Source organism: Trichoderma aggressivum (genome assembly GCF_033847375.1).
Source record: "Trichoderma aggressivum f. europaeum strain CBS 100526 chromosome Unknown scaffold_007, whole genome shotgun sequence".
NCBI classification, from domain to species: Eukaryota; Fungi; Ascomycota; class Sordariomycetes; order Hypocreales; family Hypocreaceae; genus Trichoderma; species Trichoderma aggressivum.
In genome coordinates, this window is record NW_026946373.1 from 231,430 (window position 1) to 252,979 (window position 21,550).

Below are 21,550 nucleotides of genomic sequence, written 5' to 3' on the forward strand. Positions count from 1 at the left end.
AATAAATCAATATCGACTTATATACCTGATACTGTCTACACTAATAATCCCAGTGTCCGGCACCGCGCAAAAAAAAAAAAAAAAAAAAGCTAGTCTGACGTATGGCGACGCTCCGATGGCGGGGCAGCAATTGAGCTTAATCCGGTAGCCAACACTTTTGGGAGTCAGAAAGTTCAAACCAACATTTCTTTTCCCTTTGGCTGACGATCTTTAGAAATCTAGATCTTTTAGAAATCTAGATCTGAGCCGCCTGTTTGTGTTATCGAGCTTACCATATCATATACCCCTCTCTCCTTTTCAATCTCTTGTTATTGCGACATCGCGTGTCACCCCATCTGAGCTCTATCGGCTCCCATCTTCACCCTCATACAAACCACTCCAGCAAAATCACCCACCATGGCAACGCAATCCCCTCGCAAGAAGTGCGGTACGACTGACCCCCCATCATCACACATCTCCCCTCTCTTCCAAGCCGTCCTTTCTAACACAATCAATCCTCAGGCGTCCTCGGCTGCACCGGCTCCGTCGGCCAGCGCTTCATCCTCCTGCTGCAAGGCCACCCGACGCTCGAGCTGCACGCAATCGGCGCCTCGTCCCGCTCCGCCGGCAAGAAGTACAAGGATGCCGTGCGGTGGAAGCAGGCCTCGCCCATTGGCGACGTCGCCGAGATGGTCGTGAGGGAGTGCCGCCCGGAGGAGTTTGCCGACTGCGACGTGGTGTTTAGCGGCCTCGATTCCGATGTCGCTGGCGATGTTGGTACGTTGTTTCATATCACATTGACATTCTCGCATCACATGAAAGAGAGAGACGGAGAGAGAATGATTGACTGATTCTGGCGCTGAAAAACAGAAATGGCTTTCCTCAAGGCCGAAATCCCCGTCTTCTCCAACGCCAAAAACTACCGCCGCGATCCCCTCGTCCCTCTCGTCGTGCCCACCGTCAACCTGCCTCACCTCGACCTCATCCCGCACCAGCGCTCCGTCCACGGCCTGAACAAGGGCTTCCTCGTCTGCAACTCCAACTGCGCCGTCATCGGGCTCGTCATCCCCTTCGCCGCGCTGCAGGCCGCCTTCGGCCCCATCTCCACCGTCAGCATCGTCACTATGCAGGCCGTCTCCGGCGCGGGCTTTTCGGGCGTCTCGGGCATGGACATCATGGACAACGTCGTGCCCTTTATCCAGGGCGAGGAGGACAAGCTCGAGACCGAGGCCAGGAAGATCCTCGGCGCCATCGACCCCTCCAATACCGCTTTCGTCGAGCAGGAGGCCCTGCGCGTATCGGCTTCGTGTAATCGCGTCGCTGTCTTGGACGGCCACACGGCCTGCGTCAGCCTCAAGTTCGAGCGCCAGCCCCCTCCCTCGCCTGAAGAGTGCAAGGCCGCCCTCAGGGCATATGTCTCCGAGGCCCAGAAGATTGGGTGCCCGTCTGCGCCGAACCCGCCCATCAAGGTCTTTGACGAGGACGACCGGCCGCAGCCGCGCCTGGACCGCGACCTGGGCAGGGGATACACCGTCAGCGTGGGCAGAGTGCGGGCTGACGAGAGCGGCATCTTCGACTTGAAGTTTGTTGCGCTGAGCCATAACAGTGAGTCTTCTCCCCTTTTCTTTCGTACAAGTCTTGTTATAGGGTAGATGTGGCTAATTGTCTTGACAGCGGTTATTGGAGCGGCTGGTTCCTCCATATTAAATGCTGAGGCAGCCATCCTCAAGGGCTACATCTGATTGCATTTCGCAATGTTGTACATGTACATATATAGAAAAGTTTAAATCGTGGACTTGGTTACAGAGAAAGAAAAAGAACAAATGCAATATCAATGACTTGGATTATGACCCGTATTGTTGGCCTCACCGTGAGTGTTACTGCTGTCACTAACTAAGCCAAACGCATCAACGGCCCTCTCATTATATCAAGGGCTCAACTATAGACACATGTTGAATCAGTGCGTGAGCTTGTACAATATGACTGCAACTCAAATGACAGGAGATCAAAGCCTGCCACCATCCATGGCCCGGCATCCATTACCGCACTACGATAACTAAATACAGATATCCACATGAACCGCCATCAACTCGAGGGTATAAGTATTCTTCCATCCGACACCCAACAGGCGCTCATCCATCAAACAGCCTCCTCACTCCTCTATCTCTCCCCATAACCAGCTCGCCACAAAGGCAAGGACACGCACACAGCACAACGACACCTCCAGTACAAAAACAAAAGAGCCATTCAAGGCGATACTTCCATAATGCTTGCTTAATCCCAAAAAAACAAAAGAAAAAAAAAACTCCTATTCCTCCCATGTCCACTACGCCAAAAGCGCATGATTGTTGCTGTCCCTGACAACAAGGTATACCGCTGAGATAGATTTTAAAGCAGAGATATGCCCGCATAAACCGTTGATATGCTTGCCGACTCGTTTGGAGCGACGTTCAGCTGACGGGCTCGGTCAACTCCAGGAAAGTCGTTGAGATGAAACCTCGTTAATCAGATCACGCCTGGCGATCATCTGATGGCGGAGATGGAGACTGTGCCCTGCGTCTACCTCCGGGTAGGATGAAGAAGAAATTATCTTGCCAGTTCGAGCGGCGTGCCGCCGTGGGCTCCGCCTCGGCAACGCCTTGCTCGAGATCCTCGTCGGTGGATGATCTAGATCCGGAACCTTCAGCTACTTGGTCGTCGTCATCGTCGTCGCCGTCGTCATGGTATGGCTCGTATCTAGGGCCAGCCCACGAGCCACGAGCCATGGAGCGGACCACATCTCCCTTGCAGATGGGGCATGTTCGTCGGCGGGTTGTCAACCAAGGAGTGCTATCCATCTTGTCAGCCTGATGCTTTAAGAAAAACACAACGGAAAAGAAAAACTCACATGCAGTCGGCGTGGAATTCATGGCCACAAGGCAGCCTCATCACCCTACTCACGCCATCGACATACTCCTCCAAGCAGACAACACATTCCACCTGTCTTCCCATGTACTTTTTCCACTCTGCCGAGATGGCGCCTCGTTCGTGCCCTGAGCGACCGGTACGAGAGCTCCGCTGTGGCAGCGTTTGCGGTAATGCCAAGTCGCTAGGAGTAGGGGTAAGAAAGTTTGCGCTCTCCATGACGCCGGTGGTCGTCCTGGAACGGGGCCGCGATCTCGGTGGGCTAGAGTTGTGGGTGTGCTGTAACAGCGGCGTGGTCGGCGTTGGGGATGAGACCCTGGGCGATAGGCTGGGGGATCGGGCGACTGTGTGATACGTCCTGACGGGCAGACGTTCCACCACAGACTTGGGGGCCCGCCATCTTCTCCTACGAATTCTGGCTCGTAAAACTAAAAGTGCATACACAATAGAGAGAGTCACCAGGGGGCTGATGACGAGAACAAGGAGCGTGTCGAAGAATGGACTGGCGCTGCTGGTTGGTGTAATGGTAACCCAGAGGCCTTCATGAGGTACAGGATCTTCATCTTCTTCAGGCAAGTCGTCGTCATAGTCGCCGTCTTCGGAGTCAGCAAGCACAGCATCTAGTTCGTCGTCCTCGTCATCGCCAAAGATTCTAGAAATAAGGCCGCGGCCCTTTGTAGATGGTGAAACACCCCTCAGCTCAAAGGCCGAGGTGGCTTCGTTTTCGTCATCAGACACTTTACGCAGCTTATACTCGCCGCTGCCCGGGGTAATGCTTCCTCCTTTTGGCTTATCAACGCTGGGTGTCTTGTCGGAGACGTCGCCCTTGGAGTTGGAGTTGGCTGGCGCGTCCTTGCCTACAGAAGTCGCCTTGCTTTTGCCCATGACATCTGGATCCCGCCAGTCTTGAACCCCGATGACAAAGTCGTCGCCCTCAGATTTCGGCCGTTTCGGTTGCTTCTTGGATTTAGCCACGCTGGGTTTCATGGTGCTGTCTTGCTCATCTTCCCAGTCCTCAACCATGACCCAATCCAGCTGGCCGCTGCTGGGTGGCCTGCTTTCACTGTCGACGCCGCGAGAAGACGTGCCCCAGCTGAAAAGGCGCTTGAACCAACCACTTGGCTTCTCCTCGACCTTCTTTCTCTTCGTGATTCGTTTTTCCTTGGTTGAAGTTTTGGATTTTTTCGAGGGCGCCTTCTTCTTGGAATCGGCGTCTTTGCTCTTCCTGGCCTTGGAGCCCTGCTGGACTTTGAGGACGGGATTGCCGTTATCGTCAAGCGTATCTTCGATAAAACTGCCAGGCTGCGTCAATGAAGAGAGCAGCTGTGCCGTGGTCCGGGCAGTGAAGACGGATGGAATTGTCACGTTGTCGACCTCGTCGCCGCGAGCAAACATCTGGATTAGGGGACCTCCCTTGACGTTGTCGCCAACGATGACGCCAATAGCTCCTCTTCGCTGCGCCCACATTACTTTCTCCAAGAAGCCACATCCTCCACGCATTAACAAGACAATCTTGCCCTTGATCTCGGCCCCTTCTTGGATCGACTGGATATCGGCGTGGGAAGACATGGAAAGGTCCCGTCGAGTAAGCGGAAGTCTTTGGTGGAGGTGATTGTCGGTGCCGTCATCGGTGGGGATGTCTTCGCTGAGACTTGCTTTGGTGTCTGTTTTGGAGCTATCCAGACTTATAAGCTCTTGGCTGCGCCTCGGCCGGCGAGCAGACTTGGAGGCATCTTTCTTGTGCGATGCAGGTCCGTGAAAGGGCTGCTTCAGCACATGCTTCGCGCCGGCACCATCCCAGCCTGGGAGGTCGCTGCAGCCCAGCTCGCCGTTGCCGTCCAGACTATCCTCAATGAAACCGCTCCCAACCCACAGCTGCCCACTTAGACCGTTGGGCCGCAACCTAGGGCCGAAGGCCGCAGGCCGCGCCGCAAAAGACGTGCTGTTGTCGTCGGTCAAGCTGATGGCGGCGTTGGGAGGGAACAGAGAGAAGGGCGTGTTGTAGAAGATGAGCCCCCATACCGATCTGTTTGGTCGCAGCTCCGTGGGGTACCGGGAGTCTGCGGCTCGTTTGGAGGCTGTCGCTGCGCGGAAAAGGAGGAACAAGGACGCGGATATACAGAGAACGAGAATCACAATCCGGGGAGTGCGCATCGTGAAGAGCGCGGCTGTCGGCCGGCCGCAGACGGAGTGGTTTTTGCTTGTTTTTGTTTTTTGTCTTGTTTTGATTTGGGTTTCTCTTGTGGCGTTTGGCCAAAGTAATGCCGCCTCAGGGAGCTGACGTCGGCCGGCGGAGACACGTCATGGGACGAGCGGATAAGAAAAGAAACTCGGGTATCGGATAAACAGGAAGGAAAAGAAACAACAAGACGGCGGAAATAACAAAAGAATCAGCTTTCTAACGAGACGATAGGACGGATGCAAGCAAGAGGAGCGCAAGGAGGAAAAGAGGCGATGTCTAGGTAGAGATGAAGGCGGAAGTTGAGGTGCTGAGGAGTAACTTGGAAAAGTAAACAGGCGGGGCGGGCAAAGGCTGCACTGCACTGCACTGGATTGAAAGATGCACGTCGACGCCATCAGAGGGCCAAAGGTGGACCGCCTATACTAATACGCTGTTTCTGGGGCTTAGGGAGCAGCCGGCAGTGGATGGGCGGAGCTTGGCGGGGGGGCTGAGGTCGCTAATTGTGCCAAGGCACTCGCCTGTAAATTCAAATCCAGGTGCTTTCAGCGATGTGACATTTGATCCATTTGACGCACCGGACAGACAGTGACATCCGTCTTGACGGCCAAGTATAGACAGACAAGCAACATTTGATGTCATGTTTTGTCACTCGACTGAATGCATGCAAACCTAGATTCCCGAATGTCGCCAGATTTACATCGGACCATGGCTTTTTGTTCGGCTCCGGCAATTCCAACAGAACGCACTGGCCTGGCCTGACGAAACGGAGCATCGCGGGTTGGTGATAGATTTGAAGCTCAGCGGCAACGGATTAGTGCGTTGGCGGGTGGGACGATGGGTGGAGCTTGGAAACTTTGGCGACATAGCTTTGACGCATCCCGTCTTGTTATCCATTGTTGTTATTGTTGACGGATTCAGTGCAGACATCTCTTGCTGTACTATTTGCAATGATGTCATTTCACTATCTGTGTCTAATTCCTCATTTATTCAACATCTTCCCATAGAAACAAACCACACAAGCAAGCGGTTGAGGAAACCCCCAGCCAAGCCCAAAGCACAAACAAATCCCAAAGTCCCCCATGCAAACCACAGCAGGACCTCAAAAAGCTTCAGGCCGCCCACAGCTTGCCAGGGTCCCGCTGGAATTAGGTTCTGATAGCCATACCAGGGGCCACCACTTCGATCCACTACGCAGAAGCAAAAATAGCCTGACGCAACTCGTGATGCCCATCATGTGGAGATGGTCTGACCTTTGCCGGATGCCAAAAAGACAAAAAACCCTGTGCTTGTGATCAAAATCCTGCAGATACCCAGGTTTGCGGGCGAAACACGCGCGTGCAACAGATAAGAGAAACATTTTTGTTGTTTGTTCTCCAAGGTGAGAGCGAAAAATGGCTCGGATGAGTGCACACGTGCCTCAGAGACTGCGCTTAAAGCGAATACGAAGGGGAGTCGGCACTTTCATATCGCCTGGTTGGGACCCCTTGCATATGCAGATGATTACGTGCGATGCCCACTTTGGGCCTATTCCTCGGGGCCTCTAGTATCTTGTTGTATAGTCTATGGAGTCTTGTACGAGAAGAACCAAATAGAAGTAGTAGTAGTAATTTCGTTGTCCGAGAATATTGTTCATGTTGTATCATCATAGCTCATAATTCATGACTCGCTCTCGGCGATACGCAGGTATCCAAGAGCCTCCACCTTCCTGTATATCCATCGAAAGGAAGTCAACCGGTTTATCCGTATCCAATGCCATACTGCTCCAAATTAAATCTGTGTGTATGCTCCTCACGACTCCTCCGATAGGATGCCGTGCAAGACGATATCACCATCGCTATCCTCCCTCTTCCCACGATCCCATGCCCTCTCCTCGCCAGCCTTGGACCATACCACGTTCTCCTCGGTTTTTTCTCGTTGAGTGTTGTTGATCCGCTGAATCTGGTGGTCTGCGAACCCGGCGGCCTTCATCCGCTCGTCCTGCACTTGACGCAGCTTCTGGCGATCCCTAAACGCCTCCACTGCGTCGTCCCAGTTGTTCTCCTCTTTATCGGGGAGGACATCTGTGCTGGGATCGTACGAATCAGAAAATCGCCGATCTAAGCTCGCCGTGCCGGCAACTGTCCCCCGGCCGCGGTACTTTGGAGGCGGAGCAGGCCCGATAAATTCGTCTAGGGGGTCTGACTCATCGTCGTCGTTTTTGAGATGCGAATTTCTCGAAGCTGGCTTCTCCGCAGCCAAAGGAGAGCGACTGCGATGTTTGCTCCTCTTGGTTTGAGGTGAACGAGAACGACGTCGACGGCGAGGCGACCTAGACCGATCTCGGTGGCGATCGCGGTCGCGGCCATGTCGATGTCTATCCTCAGAGGAGCCATCGCGATGTTTCCTCCGTGAGCTCCGTGGCTGATCTTCGCGGTGACTCCTTCGCTCGTCTCCCTCAGGGCTTCGCGACAATCGACCGTAATCTTTCCTCGACTTGTGACGATCAGTGCCCGCATCCCTATCTCGACGCGACGCCCGGCGCGAATGGCGGTCGCTGTCGCTCTTGCTCCTCGATTTTTCGTCGTCGGCCGACCTCGCGTTGTCATCTCGTTTGTGCTTTGGTCCGCCCAGAATTGACTGAATATTCCCCAGCTGCCGTCTCCGTACATCTCCGGCCGTTGGGTTCGTTCTCCGTCGCTTGGCTTCCTCGGCGCGCTCCAAATCCCTGAGCCTCGCCTTGGACTCGGCGGCCTCCTTGGCCAGCAGCGCCTTGTTGTGCGAGTCCGTATCCCTGATGATGTTTCTCAGAAACCTCGTATTCGGCTTCGGTACGTTGGACGGCCTTAAACTCCGTCAGAATAACATCCCCCCACGCGCGAAGAACAGCGGGCGACATTACTTGGTATTTGCGTTGAAAGCTTCCATTCCCATTGCAGAGTACTTTATCGAGCAGTCGCTGGCCTCTTTGGCCAGAAGACCGGCGACATAGTCGTCTGTAAGGATGTCGTCGTTTGGCATAGCAAAAGCAAAGTAATTGTAATTTTAAAAGCAAGATATCGGCGATGTCGCAAAGAAAGCAAATGCGGTTGTTGACAAGAGGATCGTGTTTTGGTGACGGGCTGTGTAAAGATCCGGGATCCTTAAAAATGGATGACTCAGCTCGAGCCAAATCCCTGCCGATAAGATAAGACGTGCATACATAATTTTTCCGGAGTGATCAGGCTAACCGAATCGGGTTCAATGTAAACACGCTTGCATCGGCTCTTCAAAGCACCATCCATTTTCAGGAGAGGCTATTCAGAGTCATAGGCGTTGTATATACGCCTTCGTTTTATTAGGAAATTGGTAAAAGCTTCCACAGCATCCCAAGATGAGCGCCAAAACTCCAGCCCAGGTGCTTGAGACACTGCGTCGCCTGCAATCGAGCAATGAGCTTTCCATCATCAAACTCAGTGAATCCATCTCAAATTCTACGCCGAATGACACCCTTCAGCGCATCTCTGACGCGTCCAACACGTCGCTTGACGGACCTTCCCCCACGAGCCTGGACGCAGACCTGATTCACTACAAAGAACTCTTCGCCAAGCTCCGATTTTCCTATGTCGAGCAGGTGACCAAGGAGAAGTTTATCCGCGCCATCGTAGGGGATCCGCCTCTCATCGTCACTCTTCAGGAGAACCTGGATCTGGAACGAGAAAATGCCGAGGCGAAAGCGCAACTCAAGAACCTCAAACTGGAGGTGGCAGATCTGGTGTCTGACTTGGAAAAGAGGGGGCGGGACCTGAGCAAGCGGTACGAAAACATTCAGCTGGAGACGGTGCGCTTGGAAGAGCTGCCAGCCAAGATTGTCGAGTTGGAGAGCCGGATCAAGGAGCTCAAGGACAAGCATGAATCTTCAGAGTCGGATCCAAACCTCCGACTGCCTCTCACAAAGACGCTTGGCCTCGTGTCGAAGCGGAAGGCAGAGCAGCAAGAACTTGCGCGTGAGCTCGAGGCGCTGCAGGCCAAGGTTCCCAGAAAGAGAAAGGAAGCAGAGAGGTTGCAAGCCGAGCTGCAGCCTTTGGAGGTGAAACGCCAAAGCAGCACCACGGCTGCGCGTGAGGCTCGCAGGAGAAAGGAGGCGGCTCTTGGCGGAGTTGCCGATGACCTTGAGCAGAGAGCTCGATGGTGGAGGGCAAGTGAGAGTATGTTGAAGCAAGTCCTCGATATCAACACATGATGCCTAGGAGAAGCAATAAGCGATACTACGAGGATATGATTTATGGGCACTCATTGGGGGTTTAAGGCGTTTTACGGAGACACTGGGACAGATGTGACGGGAGAATGGGAATGGCGCTGGATGGCATGACTGTTGGGTTGGGAACCGCATTGCGGGAGTATTTGATGTATATATTGTTGTATGGCGTCTGCTGTTAAGTCATTGAGATTCCTTGTCCTATGAATGCGGAAGGATTCGAACAGCTGCAATCCATCGGAATCAGTCTCGCATATAAAAATGGCCACTTAATCTAGGCATGGCTATAGCACTTCACTGAATTGACACTCTATTTCAGCAAATTTCTTTCTTTGAAGCAATATTTGGTGAGACGGTGATTTGAGCCCAATACCGGCAATGTTGAGTAGTTATGAAGCGAGGTCCATGAGATATCATCGTGCGTGGCCCCCTTGCATCAGATCATCCATCATGTTGAACCATGAATACACCAACTTAGTAACACTTGATAGCATGCTCATTTCAAAGAACTAAACTATTAATTTAGTATAAACAAGTCTAATGACCAGAAAAATGGACAGATAGGATGTGAAGCAAGCAATCTTGACCATGCTCCGCGTCTAGATATGCCGTATTGGTACTCTTTGAACTCGCACATAAGATGAGAGAACTCTTTGCTCTACTGCCATGAGAGTACGTAAACTAAGAATAAGATACAAAAAATTTACTGTCAAAAAAAGCACGAGTTTCTCTCGTCGTCTATCCGTTCTTACATCTAGGTATCTTTTGTCTTGATCGATATGCCTTCTCTAGTTGACATGTCTGCGTCAAAGCGATTGACAATACGGCAGAATTACGTGTAGCTTAATACGAGCAAAAAGCAGCAAATTTACAATGTAACTCAATGCGAATACTGGGAGACAATGGAAGAGTCACAATGCCGGAATATGGAGCTATTCATGATTTCAGGGGTATGGATATACAGGCGCGCCCAGCCACGCAGTATTATTTGACTGTGGAATGATAAAGAGAGATGCGAGATAAGATTCTACGCTGTTAAGCATGTTCGTATGCTGTGTTTATAGATATATTGGGACACTATTGAACCTTGTGGCCATGTTATCCAATTCTTGCAGTTTGGCCTCGATTCATCTCAAGGGGGGGTATTGGTATAACTCTCGCATAACTCAACCACAAGCTGTCTTTGACAAGCAGAAAGAGCATGAGCACTATTGTCAAATTGGAACAATGAAATAAACCGGTATAGGATGCTCTGTTTAAGCTGTAAAGATTGTAAACGGCGACTCCATCGTTACGCCCGATAGTGCCCCGTCGGCCATGTCAGTCTCGTTTATCCGTGTAAGTCTAACAGCCAAGCTCATAATGTGGGCTTAGTTCAATTCAATCCAAGGGGGTATTGAAAGCTAACTGAATCGATTTAGCAACTATGGCTTGCCAGCTTTCTTCGGTCCCCACGATATGAGAGAGTGTTGATTGTAATGAACAGCCTAGCGATGCCACTCAAACGGTTCCAAGTATCATGCATAATCTTTCCGCTCTACATTCCACAAGCCTCAAAAGCCCTCTAATCAAACAACTCAATCCATCATTGGCCATGGAAAGAAACAAGTGTCACATGAGCTCCTGGCCTTCACCACTACGGCACTTATCATCAAAAGCCCACGCGCAAGAGCTGAACCTACCTCGAGCTCCATGACTCGCTCGCATCCTACAGCTACGATTGAGCTTGTGAAACCCCTCTTTCATCTTCCTCTTAACCCAAACCGTGCCATCATTCTCGTTAAGCTACCGCCGATACGCTGCAAGCACCGTATGGCCCGCCAATCAACAAGAACGAGGCGTTCCCCCTCTGCCCAAGGACCAACAACACAACAGCAAAGCTACCGCCAAGTTATCGAAGCCACAAGGGGCCTCAGCTGAAGAAGGCTTGTCGCCGTTTTTCTCCTGGCTACTACCCCGCAAAGTATGCTGCCTTGAGAGGTCGTGCAGCCTCGCCCCCCGAGGTTCTATCCACGATCTGGATCGCGCTCCGTCGCAGCGTGGCTTCTCCCTCTAGCTGGATGCCACACTCTTTGCAAACGCAGCGGCGGCTCTCTATCTCTAGTCGATGCCACACTTGTTGCAAACGCAGCGCCGGTGTCGAGTTTGTCACACGTGCGCATCTGAAAGCACGTTTTGGGCTCGTGCGAGTGACGTTTGGGCGATGGAACTAGAGGCGCTGGGCTTGGTGGGAGGATCACGACTAACTACTAAACCTTTTGCAAACGCCGCCTCCCTCCTCTTCTTTCGCGTAACGTTTGTTTGCCGTGTCTTGTGTCTGAAGCGAGATCTACCGGATACACGGCAATGGAGCACTTGTGCTAGACGCTGCTTTGACTATATGCTTACTTGCAGATGCGGGATGTACAGGTGTCTCATTATCACGGCTGCAAGTTTCTCTACGCCACAACCTGGAGCTCTTTACTATTAGATTCGCCGACGGTACGAATACCGACGGGATGGGTACTGTACCTGGGCTGAGAAAGCGGTGATGTCGGTGTCGGTGACTTGGCGTTTCAATAGAAGTGGAAGAAAGGGCGAGATGTGTTCGAATACGCCGCATTTACACAGGAAGAAGCGCCTCATGAGGCCACAGCAGAATTCGAGAAAGCGGGCGTTCGAGGGGAAACGAAGGCGGGAAAGAGGAGGGGAGTGAATCGAAGCAGGATATGAAAAATCAAATAGATAAATTAAAAAAGAAATAAATAAATGAGAAGTTTACTAAAAAATAAAGGATAAATTCAAAAAGGAATGATGGCAGATGGCAATGGCAAACGAGTTTTCGTCTAGTCGTATAATAGTCCCGTTGCTAGCTACCTGATTGCAAAACCCGAGTTGTAATGTGTCTTTTCGGTCCCGACCAAGTTGACAAAAAAGTTGGAATAGATTTTGCTCGCTGATGGGGATAGGGCTGAGTGAGGAGAAGCTCGGGAGTTGGTGTTGTCTTGCAAAGTTGATGCTTTTTGGCGCTGAGTAGAGCAGTTAGGCTGAAGCCACAACAAGAGCTGATTGGGATGGGAATCGCATGATGGTTGCGAGCGGGGACTGGCGATTGGGCACAGATACATGTATTTAATCTGGTATCTCGATTCAAGGTTTGGCTAGCACATGCTTTGGATGATCTTCAGCCCGCGCTTCCTGACTCAGTCCAAGCCGTCAATTGCATCCATGGGGTGTCAAACATGTTGTGATAAGCGCTTGAGGCTCCAATTATAGTCATTGCTAGACGAAGATCTGGGGGCAAAAGCGTGCCGCCTGGCTGGTGCTGCCACCCGCGTGAGAATCTTTATCTCTCGTAGCGAGACGGCATGTCTGATACATGTATTACTTATTACTTGATAAGAAACCAAAAATAAAAAAAAAGACACGTCTTACTCAGGCCATGCAAGAGAGAGAGAGAGAGTAAACAAACTTGGTCTCGACTCAGGGTCTGTCTCGGCATCGGTGTCTTCAATGTCTGTTCCCCCCACCTCGAGCTACGAGTATTCGGAATAAACTCTTTTAACTCTATGCACCTCCATCACTCAAAAGTTGCCTTCTAACCCCATTGGCAAGGCTGAGATTTGACTTGACACCGCCCGGTCGGTACTCGTATGTGCCACCACGGCGAGACGGGTGGCCGAGTGGGATTGACTCGCTGTCCGTCGTACTACTCGGACTACAAACGCCAGTGGGATGGCCAAGCTAAAAGGAAGGGAAGAGGAAGTGGAGGGGGGGCCTCGATTTCGAAGGAAGATGGTTGAACGATAACGACTGGAGTAGAGACGACTAAGAGCCACGCTGGATTGATTCCCATTCAATCAGCCCCCCCTCCTTCTCCTCCTCTGAAGGATCAATTCGTCCGCTGGGTTACAGCATGTACATGTAAGTCCAAGGTAAGGTAGCTCAGCATCGCGGCAAAAGGATTCCGATGGCAGCCTATCACCAGCAAGGGGCGCCACCGCCATGGCACCAGCTCCGGCCCAGCGAAAAGAAACGGGGCTAGGGAAAGTTTGCCAACTGCCGCAATTTATTCGCTCGCTTGGGGTGGTCGGCGATGAGTCTTGTAAGACGCCACAGGTGTTTTGGATTTGTGCCCGGCTGCTGGGTGCCGTGTGGCATTTTGGGCCTAATAAACAAGTTGAACGAAGGAAAGCTGGTGCTGGGGGGGTGCGTCTTTGGCTCGAGTGTCAGCGGAGCAACTTGTGAGAGCCCCTGGGAGGGAGGGGAGGGTGTGTTTTGGTTTGTTGATTTTTTTTTTTTTTCGATTTTTGATTTTTTAATTCCCATTGATGATGATGCTGTATCCGACTTGATAGAAGAATCAACTTGGTACTATTGATTCCCACCTGAATGCAATAACAAGATGATGCGAATAGGCGAAGTGATAGATGACATGTTCGTTATGCCGCAACGGAATAGCTTCTCCTTGGCCTCCCCACGTTTTTTTGCTTGCGTCTGGCCTGTCAGCGTCGTGCTGATACGCGTATCCACTTTTGATACGTGCCGGATAACCCAGGCCAGGTACTGAATGTACTCTGTCGCTGTTGGAGGTGTGTGGATGTACATGTAACCGTATGGAATCAGATCATCACGGCATAATTTGGGTGACCCTCTCAGACAGCCATGATCCATGAAGAGCACATGCAATTTACTGTCCTCTAGATGTATCCATGGCGTGTCTCTCTTCTTTGGCAGCAACTCATTTTAACCTGAATTACCATCCATGGATGACAGTATCATATCATTCCTTCAGCTACGCGGAGTTAACGATCCCTCCCCCAGCACTTGACTTCAACACAGCTCCAAAACTCCGCTGAGTCAAAGACGCAATCCACGTGCCAACCATGGCCGAAAAGCAGGGGTCCCGTCCAGTAAGCTTCGAAAGCTTATGGAATCTCCAAGCCGTAAGGGAGGGCAAATGGATTTTTAATCGCCGACTCAGACGCCACGAGGAAAAGCCCATTTTCCAAGAACGGCAGCGCGTAAACGCCCAGATGGAGATTGCCAACGAAAATAATAATGGAATTAAAATAGATTTTTTTTAAAAAAAAAAAGAGGGAAAGAAAAGGATGACACACAGACCGCTGTTTATTTGCGAATCGATTTGCAACCCATTACGGATACAAACGGGGCCTGTTATTTGCCCAGTCATCCATTTCTCAGCAGCTTTTCCAGGGGTTCTTTGCTTTTTAGCTCAATCGATCAAATGGTCTCTTCTCTCGTTTGAGGTCTTGCTACCGGTGACTAGCAAGGCGGAACTCCGTTTTTACTAGCACGAGTAGCGTTTTTTGTATCTGGGAGCTTTTCCCGTTTGCTTATGCACAAGCTAGTAGCAACTTTTCAAACTTCAGGCCGTAGTCTAAAAGCGGACATTTGATTTGATTTGGAGTGATTACAGCAGCAGGGCGGCAAGTGGATGACAAAACCTTGAAGTTTTCGGCCACTTTTTTTTTTTGGAGCGGAAAGTGGCCCTGTAGATCAGAAATCCCAATATAATCCAATACCAATGCAGGAAATGGTGACAAGGGACAAGGGATTTGAAGTCAACCCAGCACGCTAAAAGCACACACGGAGGGCGATACGCCCTGTGAAACAAGGCAATTCAATCTAGCTGCGTAGGTAACTTCGTATGAGCTATACGGGGCCCGGGAATTGGAGAACGGACAGCAGCTCTTTTTTCGGTGTAATATTGGAGTAGCACTCGATGGTATGTACATGTGCCGATGCAGATGCCTTGGGGGGGGGGGCCTTTCATGCGGCGATGCGGACTTTGATTCGTCTTGTCCCGTCTCCTGTTCTTGAGGGGTCGTATGCACCACGAGCCGGCCGCTTGTAGCATGCCGAGCCGTTGGAACATGGAAGCTACAAGTATTGACAGCACACGGGGTTCATGTCAAGTATGGATGGATGCCAAGCAAGCAAGCATCGCCAGGCACGGCGTCGGGTGGCGGCCGCACAGACACAATGCCATTCTGTGTTCCCTCGATCCTGTGAGATTTGAGATGAAGAGGAGACGAGAAAAGGCAAATGATCGTATAGAGAGGTTGTTGATACGACAGCGTGAATTCGGCGTGACACACAAGAGAGAGAGTGGCCACGAGCCCATATTTCGAGTGACTTCTTCGGCGCACTCCGTGCTCCGTCCTGCAGGGCTCCGCGATCCATGGCGTCTGATACCACGCATATGCAAGCATGTCCGAGCTGTACTGTTACGGACAAGCGAAAAAAAAGGGTTACGTGTATTACTGCTACTAGCGGGGGGACTCTCCCAGACGAAGAAGCCCAGAAACCCATTTTGATCCCATGAAGAGTTGGTGTCGTTTGTTGGGGTCTGTGTTCCCGTCTTACATGTGCCGAGCGAGCGTGTGTGTTTGCAGGTGGGAATCTTTCCGTCCGCTTTGTTGCCCTGCTTGCACTTTCTGCTACCTTTACCCACTCCAGCTGGAGCCTTGGGTGGGCTAAATTCAAACCTTTTTTTCTTTCTTTTTGTGTGTGTGTTTTCTGACAGTTTTTGATTGTGAAAGAGTCATAATTATAAATATTGTAATAAATGATGATTCCAGTGTTTTTTTAGATGGCGTGCGCTTTGTAGCCGTGCCGTACATGTACCCATGTACCGTGGATATGTTGTATGGTTCGTCTGCACAAGGCCCTTGTATCTTGACCAAATGTCTACCAAATCTCATGCATTTTCACCCAAAACATAGCCCCCATGATATTAATCATATGGACGATTATTTAGTCTGTAGTTTGTCGGATTTCCAATGACTGTACTGTACTCGGGACTCCGTGCCACGTCCCCCCAAATCCCACTCCCCAATCCCATTCCCAATCCCACCCATCCCAAAAACCTCATCCCATGTACACGTCGAAGCCCGCCATGCAGCAATTGTCTACATGAGCTGATCCCCGCAACCCAAGAAATATATAATAAAAAAAAGAATACATAAAAATAAAAAGAATAAAAAAGGGCATTGGATCAAAAAGGCACAACCCAAAATCACACACCCCGGCGTTCGGAGTCTTGCCAAGGTCCGGGCCCCGGGCGTTGATGCCGCCCGTTTTTTGGGCTGGCGTGCTTGATGGACCACTGTACTAGGTGGCTTCTAGGCCCTGTAGCTCAGCAGGTACAGCGCGTAGCTCGGGGGGGTGGTCGGTCCCAGCCCCTTGGGGAGGGTTTCCAGCTCCCATACAGTATACGCGGGCGGGCTTTCGCCCTTTTCCTAGGTTGCTGAATACAGCGATTTCGCCTCGGAGTTGGGCAAAGCCCGTGGGTTTGCGCACTCTCGTACACACAAAAGCAGAACACGAAGATACTTGTTGATATGGAAGGAATCTCAGGGGCGTCGTATTAGCAGAAAAGAACAAAAAGTCAAGATACTAATCACAAGGCAAAAGCAGGGAACGGAGGATTCCCAATCCTTGGGGAGGGATTTTGTCCGCTCCTTTTCCCCTTCTTTTGGCCGTTTTTTTTTGTTTTTCCATCACCGCAAAGACAGCACACCCCGATCGTTGCTGTTGTCGTTTCTTTACTCCGAACCGAAACAGAGTGCGAGTATCCCCAAGTCCGTCTGTCCTGTCAAAAGACCGCGGATATTGCGGGCCTGCGGGCTGCGTGTCGGACATATTGACAGCACCTTGATGTTACTGCCCGCTCGGACAGATCAGGCCAGGCAGACGCAGCAGGGCTGTCGTTGGATATGGATCTCTCGATCAACGATGTTAATTTCCTTTTCCCTCTCAGATTTTATTACAATTCTGTTTTATCTTTATAGATAGCTCGCCCAGTCTACTCCATGTCCATGTTTTCTTGTTATCTACGCCCGGCAACTTGGAGCTGTCCCAACTGCCGGGAAACCAAGCAATCAGTCATCAATCCAAGCAAGGGGCCGTAGCCCCAAAACCCCCAATATTCAGCATTTTCCTGTTTTGAACCAAAACCACGTTACCTGCCAAAAGCTGTCAAAAACCAGGAACCTTCATCTCCAGTAAAAACACTCCAAAATCCCCAATTCAACCACCAAAGAAGAAAGAAAAAGAGAGAAAACCACCAGACCCCACAGGACACGCAGCAAGGCCAGTCTGCATCGTGGAAATATTTCCGATTCGGGGGGTGCCAGGGGGGGCTCCATCATCGAAATATTTCCTTACTCCGTGACCGAACGCTGGTAGTAAATAGTTTGTCAGCGCAGGTTTAATCACTTGACAAAGGCCGTTCCGCCGCGGGCCCTTCCCCTCTCTCCGTGCCTCCTACAGCTTTGTCTTCCATGGAGGTTTTTTTTTTTTTTTACTGGAGCTTCGTTGGTCAATAATGGTTTTTTTATTTTCTTTTTTTTTTTTTATCTCCGATGGGTCACATCGTGGGCTCTCCGGAGTTGAAATGGGTATAACGGACGGACGGGGATAGTAGCAGGTAGCCTAGAAGGTGCCGTGCATACTCCGTTGCTCCTCTTCTCTTTTTTGTTTAATCCCCCCCCCCTCCTAGCCCATTATTATACACGTAATTCATGTATGTACAGTACAAGGCAGAAAGGTCTCTCTAGATGCAGGGCGTGCGTCGATTCACTGCAGAGGAGAGCGGGAGGGGGTGGGATAAAACCCTTTTTTCTTTTCTGTCCTTGTCCTTTCTCCGTGGATGACAAACCCTGCCGATATGGTGTTGACAAACTCCGATACCATTTCCCCAAAGCGGATGATGATGCGAGCAAACTGTGCAAGGGGAAAAAAACAGCGCCCGGCCGGTACATACGAGTATTTCTGGTTCGAAAAAGAAAAAAAAAACACCTAATGAGGTCCGCCGTCAAAAACAAAATAAAATAGAAAATAAAGAGAAAATAAAAATACGTAAACGCGTATCGTATTCAGCCAAATGTTAATTAAAAATAAACATAAAACCAAACCCCCAGCCTAATGCATGCATGTATGTATGTAGGAAGTCATCCGTGCGTTGTACGAGAACGAAAAAAAGGGTACAAGTACTAGGTTAGTAGGTAAGTTTCCAAGAAATCTTGAGCGTATAGCAATAGATTGGATTTGAAGACGACGGCATGGTGGCTGAGGGGGCTTGGCTACATGTACATGTATACGCACGTCTCCTCACGATGCAATCGGCAGGGGGGCAAGGGGAGGGATTACCATGACGTGTCGGCGATTTGGGCGCCTTGTGAGAGATGAGTTCGAATGGTTGGTAGGTAGGATTGGATCGAGGGGGAAGCTAGCTGGTCCCGAACATCTCAGCAATGGTCTGGGCTGGGCTGGGGGGGAACTAATGAAGCTGTTGCATTTGCGTGTAAGCCCTATGGCCGCTTTGCGTTTGAGACGGCGGTGATGATGACCAACCCAAGATGGAATCAATAAAAGAGACGTGCCAGTTGGATACGACTACTGATGGATTTCATTGAATCAAGTCACATTCACCGACATGTCAAATCAAATCAAGCACGAGTAGAGTAGCCGACTTTTGTGAATTACTTCAAGCGTGGCAATCGGTGTGCCATCATTCTATTCAAAAGCTCTGTTTGCTTGCTTCGGTTCCGTTTCCGTAACTTCGTCACGCTCCCATTATCAATTGATCCCCGACCTGAGGTCCACCCCACCGCCCCTTTCCAAGAATATGTACCACATATACAGAAATAAACAAATGACAGTAAAAGAGATAAAAAGCAAAAGTCTATCAGTGCACCGCGCTTATAGTGTGCCCCGTTAAACGCCCATTAATCCCAAAAATGATGATTGAATGACCTCCCAAAAGATGTAGAGAGAGAAGGTGAAAGGGGGGGGGAAGAGAGTGAATGATGAAGAGTGAAAAATAGGAAGAGAAGAAAAAAAGAGTGCCGAGAATCGAAATGTGTTGCATGGCCATCGCCCCCCTTTTGCCTAGATGGCATGGCTCATGATGAATCAAAGTCGCAACCAGACGACCCCCCTCCTCCCTCTCTTACATCGCGGTATAACTATTAACACCGGGCCGGTCAAAACGCAGTTTGTTGCCTCTTCATCCATAAGCATCATGTTTTTTGTCATTTTCTTCTTTATTTTTTTTGCTTTGTTGTTGCTGGTCCGCCCTATATCGGGATCAAGTCGACATCATAGCCGTTATACAAAGTCGGGTCGTTGATGCCCATCATGACACCATGATTGGAATTTGAAAGAATCTGAGGCTTAATCGTTTCGTAGCCGCCTTCCATCAAGGTAGGCCCCATGCCGCTGAGGTCCTGCATGGCGCTCTGCTGGTAGAACTGCATGGCGGCAATGTCGTTGGACGACTTGAGGGCCCAGTCGGGGAACACGTTCATCGAGGGGGACTGCGAGGCGAAGAGCGAGGCGGTGGCGTCGAGGTCTGGCTGTCCGGACTGGCTAAACTCGAATTCGGTGCTGCTGCCCGCGTAGCTCTGCGGCGACATGGTGACGGCGTGGTTGTGGCTGCCAAAGGCGGCTCGGCGGTAGTCGAGCTCGATGTCGGAGTGGTCCAGCTCCGAGGACGAGGCGCGGTCGGTGCGTCGATAGGGGAGGGGAGACTCGCGCTCCATCTCGACGTCGCGGTCCTTGGTCTGGGAATCGGCGGCGTTGTGGTGCTCGTGCAGCTGCTGGGCCAGCTCCTTGAGGTCACGCTCGTTCTCGGGGAAGACGGAGTGGACGGGCAGGTCGATGTCGCTGTTGGGTCGGATGCAGCCCAGCTTCTGAGCGATGTTATGGATCACGGGCTGGCCGCGGTCGTTGAGCTCGGGCTCGCCAAGGTCCCACTGCTGGTTGGTCCTGACCATCTGGTAAAGCTTGTGGACGGTGGAGATGAGGGCGAACTGGGTGTTTTCGAGAACCTCTGCGTATCTGTGGCGTGACACAACCAGTGTTAGTCAAAAAGAGAGGCACCTTTGGGACATGGGTATGGGATTTCGACGAAGCTTACCCTCGAGGCAGCTGCTTGTACTCCATCTTCTTGCGCACGCCAGCCGTGCAGACGAGGCCGTCATCCTTACATCTCTTACAAGGGAATTCACCGTCGCACTACGTTTCGAGTCAGTGAAAAAGGAACCACACCACTTCCTTGGAGCCTCGTATAATAAGTGCGTACCTTTGTCTTCTTCATTCGACACCTCTCACAGGCCTTCCAGACGCGCTTATGTCTTCCATCCATGCCGTGTGTAACCTGCTCGTGGTGGTGCAAGGAAGCGGCATTGGATCCGGCACGCTTAGACGTTCGGTGGTTGGCCTTGATGGCCTTTGTACTTGAGCCACTGGCTTTTCTTGATAGTGTGGAAGGTGATGTGGAGGTGGATGATTTGTTATCCTCGGCAGGAGGCGAGGGCAGGCTATGGGCAACCATTGTGAATGATGAGAAAATGAAAAAAATAAAATAAAAAATGAAGCTATCCCACAGAGACTGTTTACTCTTTGATGGGGTCGGCTATACGAGCAATGGTATAGACAAGGTATATATAACCGTTTCAATGTGGATGGATGATGTGATGGATGGAATTAAACCCCAAGGTCCAGACAGCTTTTGCTTATGCTCTGCTTTGCTTTGACCAGGTTCCCTTTCTTGGTCAAGGTGAAGATGAATAATATCGGAAGAGTGAATAAGAGAAGGAGGTGAGGTCCCGACCCAGCGCAACGGGACCCGAGAGATTATATAAATACCAGATAGGGTGGTGTAGCAGGATGTGGTCGATGGAGATGGACGAGGTGCTGAATAATGGGCCACCGGTGGGGCTTTTTACAGTGGGTTAATCTGCTGTGAGCTGACTGAGAAGCAAGCTGATGAGCATCATGGCCCTCGGAGGCTTTATGAACCAGGCCCAAACTAACGTCGTTGTGAAAAAGCCAAACGGTAGGTAGCTTTTTGATCATGGCGCACTCCTGTGGGATGTACTTTGTCCATGTCCACGTCCATGTATTTCCGGCTGCGGATCGAAACAGGGTCTCCAGGGGGGTGTCGTTAGGACTCGGCAACGCCATTATGTCCGAGGGCGCGAGAAGTACAGTAGACGGCGGCCACTAAGCCGCAGGGGGGCGAGCAGCACCTAAACCATCCTGGGGCAATTCAGCGCTTGAAACAGATTAGCGCAGCTTTTCCCACGGGCAAGGTCCAGGGCGTCTCTGCGCTACCGCCAAAAAAGGCGTGGGCTTAGTTCGAAGCATATGTGCCAGTTTGCAGGTAGGTACATGTTACAGGCGCGCCAACGCTTGGCCGGGCGAGACTGCAGGTATCGTCGACGAAGATGACAGAATCATGGCATCAAAAGCGAGGACGA

The 21,550-nt window shown here is 51.1% G+C and overlaps 5 protein-coding genes across 5 annotated transcripts; 2 read left to right on the top strand and 3 right to left on the bottom strand.

The window, feature by feature from the left end:
• Window positions 1-396: 396 nt before the first annotated feature.
• Triagg1_2630 (uncharacterized protein) lies at window positions 397-1,721 on the top strand (the record flags this gene model as incomplete). Its single annotated transcript, XM_062896833.1, has 4 exons — window positions 397-427; window positions 502-756; window positions 850-1,584; window positions 1,654-1,721. The coding sequence occupies 4 exons, from the start codon at window positions 397-399 to the stop codon at window positions 1,719-1,721; spliced, it is 1,089 nt and encodes a 362-aa protein (XP_062758247.1).
• A 768-nt stretch (window positions 1,722-2,489) lies between these two features.
• Triagg1_2631 (uncharacterized protein) lies at window positions 2,490-5,037 on the bottom strand (the record flags this gene model as incomplete). The annotated part of the gene is made up of 2 exons (XM_062896834.1): window positions 2,490-2,808; window positions 2,867-5,037. The coding sequence occupies 2 exons, from the start codon at window positions 5,035-5,037 to the stop codon at window positions 2,490-2,492; spliced, it is 2,490 nt and encodes an 829-aa protein (XP_062758248.1).
• A 1,816-nt stretch (window positions 5,038-6,853) lies between these two features.
• Triagg1_2632 (uncharacterized protein) lies at window positions 6,854-8,062 on the bottom strand (the record flags this gene model as incomplete). Its single annotated transcript, XM_062896835.1, has 2 exons — window positions 6,854-7,886; window positions 7,944-8,062. The coding sequence occupies 2 exons, from the start codon at window positions 8,060-8,062 to the stop codon at window positions 6,854-6,856; spliced, it is 1,152 nt and encodes a 383-aa protein (XP_062758249.1).
• Window positions 8,063-8,414: 352 nt separating this feature from the next.
• Window positions 8,415-9,263, top strand: Triagg1_2633 (uncharacterized protein; the record flags this gene model as incomplete). The annotated part of the gene is made up of 1 exon (XM_062896836.1): window positions 8,415-9,263. The coding sequence occupies one exon, from the start codon at window positions 8,415-8,417 to the stop codon at window positions 9,261-9,263; it is 849 nt and encodes a 282-aa protein (XP_062758250.1).
• Window positions 9,264-19,363: 10,100 nt separating this feature from the next.
• Triagg1_2634 (transcriptional regulator family: Fungal Specific TF) lies at window positions 19,364-20,622 on the bottom strand (the record flags this gene model as incomplete). The annotated part of the gene is made up of 3 exons (XM_062896837.1): window positions 19,364-20,126; window positions 20,206-20,303; window positions 20,371-20,622. The coding sequence occupies 3 exons, from the start codon at window positions 20,620-20,622 to the stop codon at window positions 19,364-19,366; spliced, it is 1,113 nt and encodes a 370-aa protein (XP_062758251.1).
• Between the last annotated feature and the right edge of the window lie 928 nt (window positions 20,623-21,550).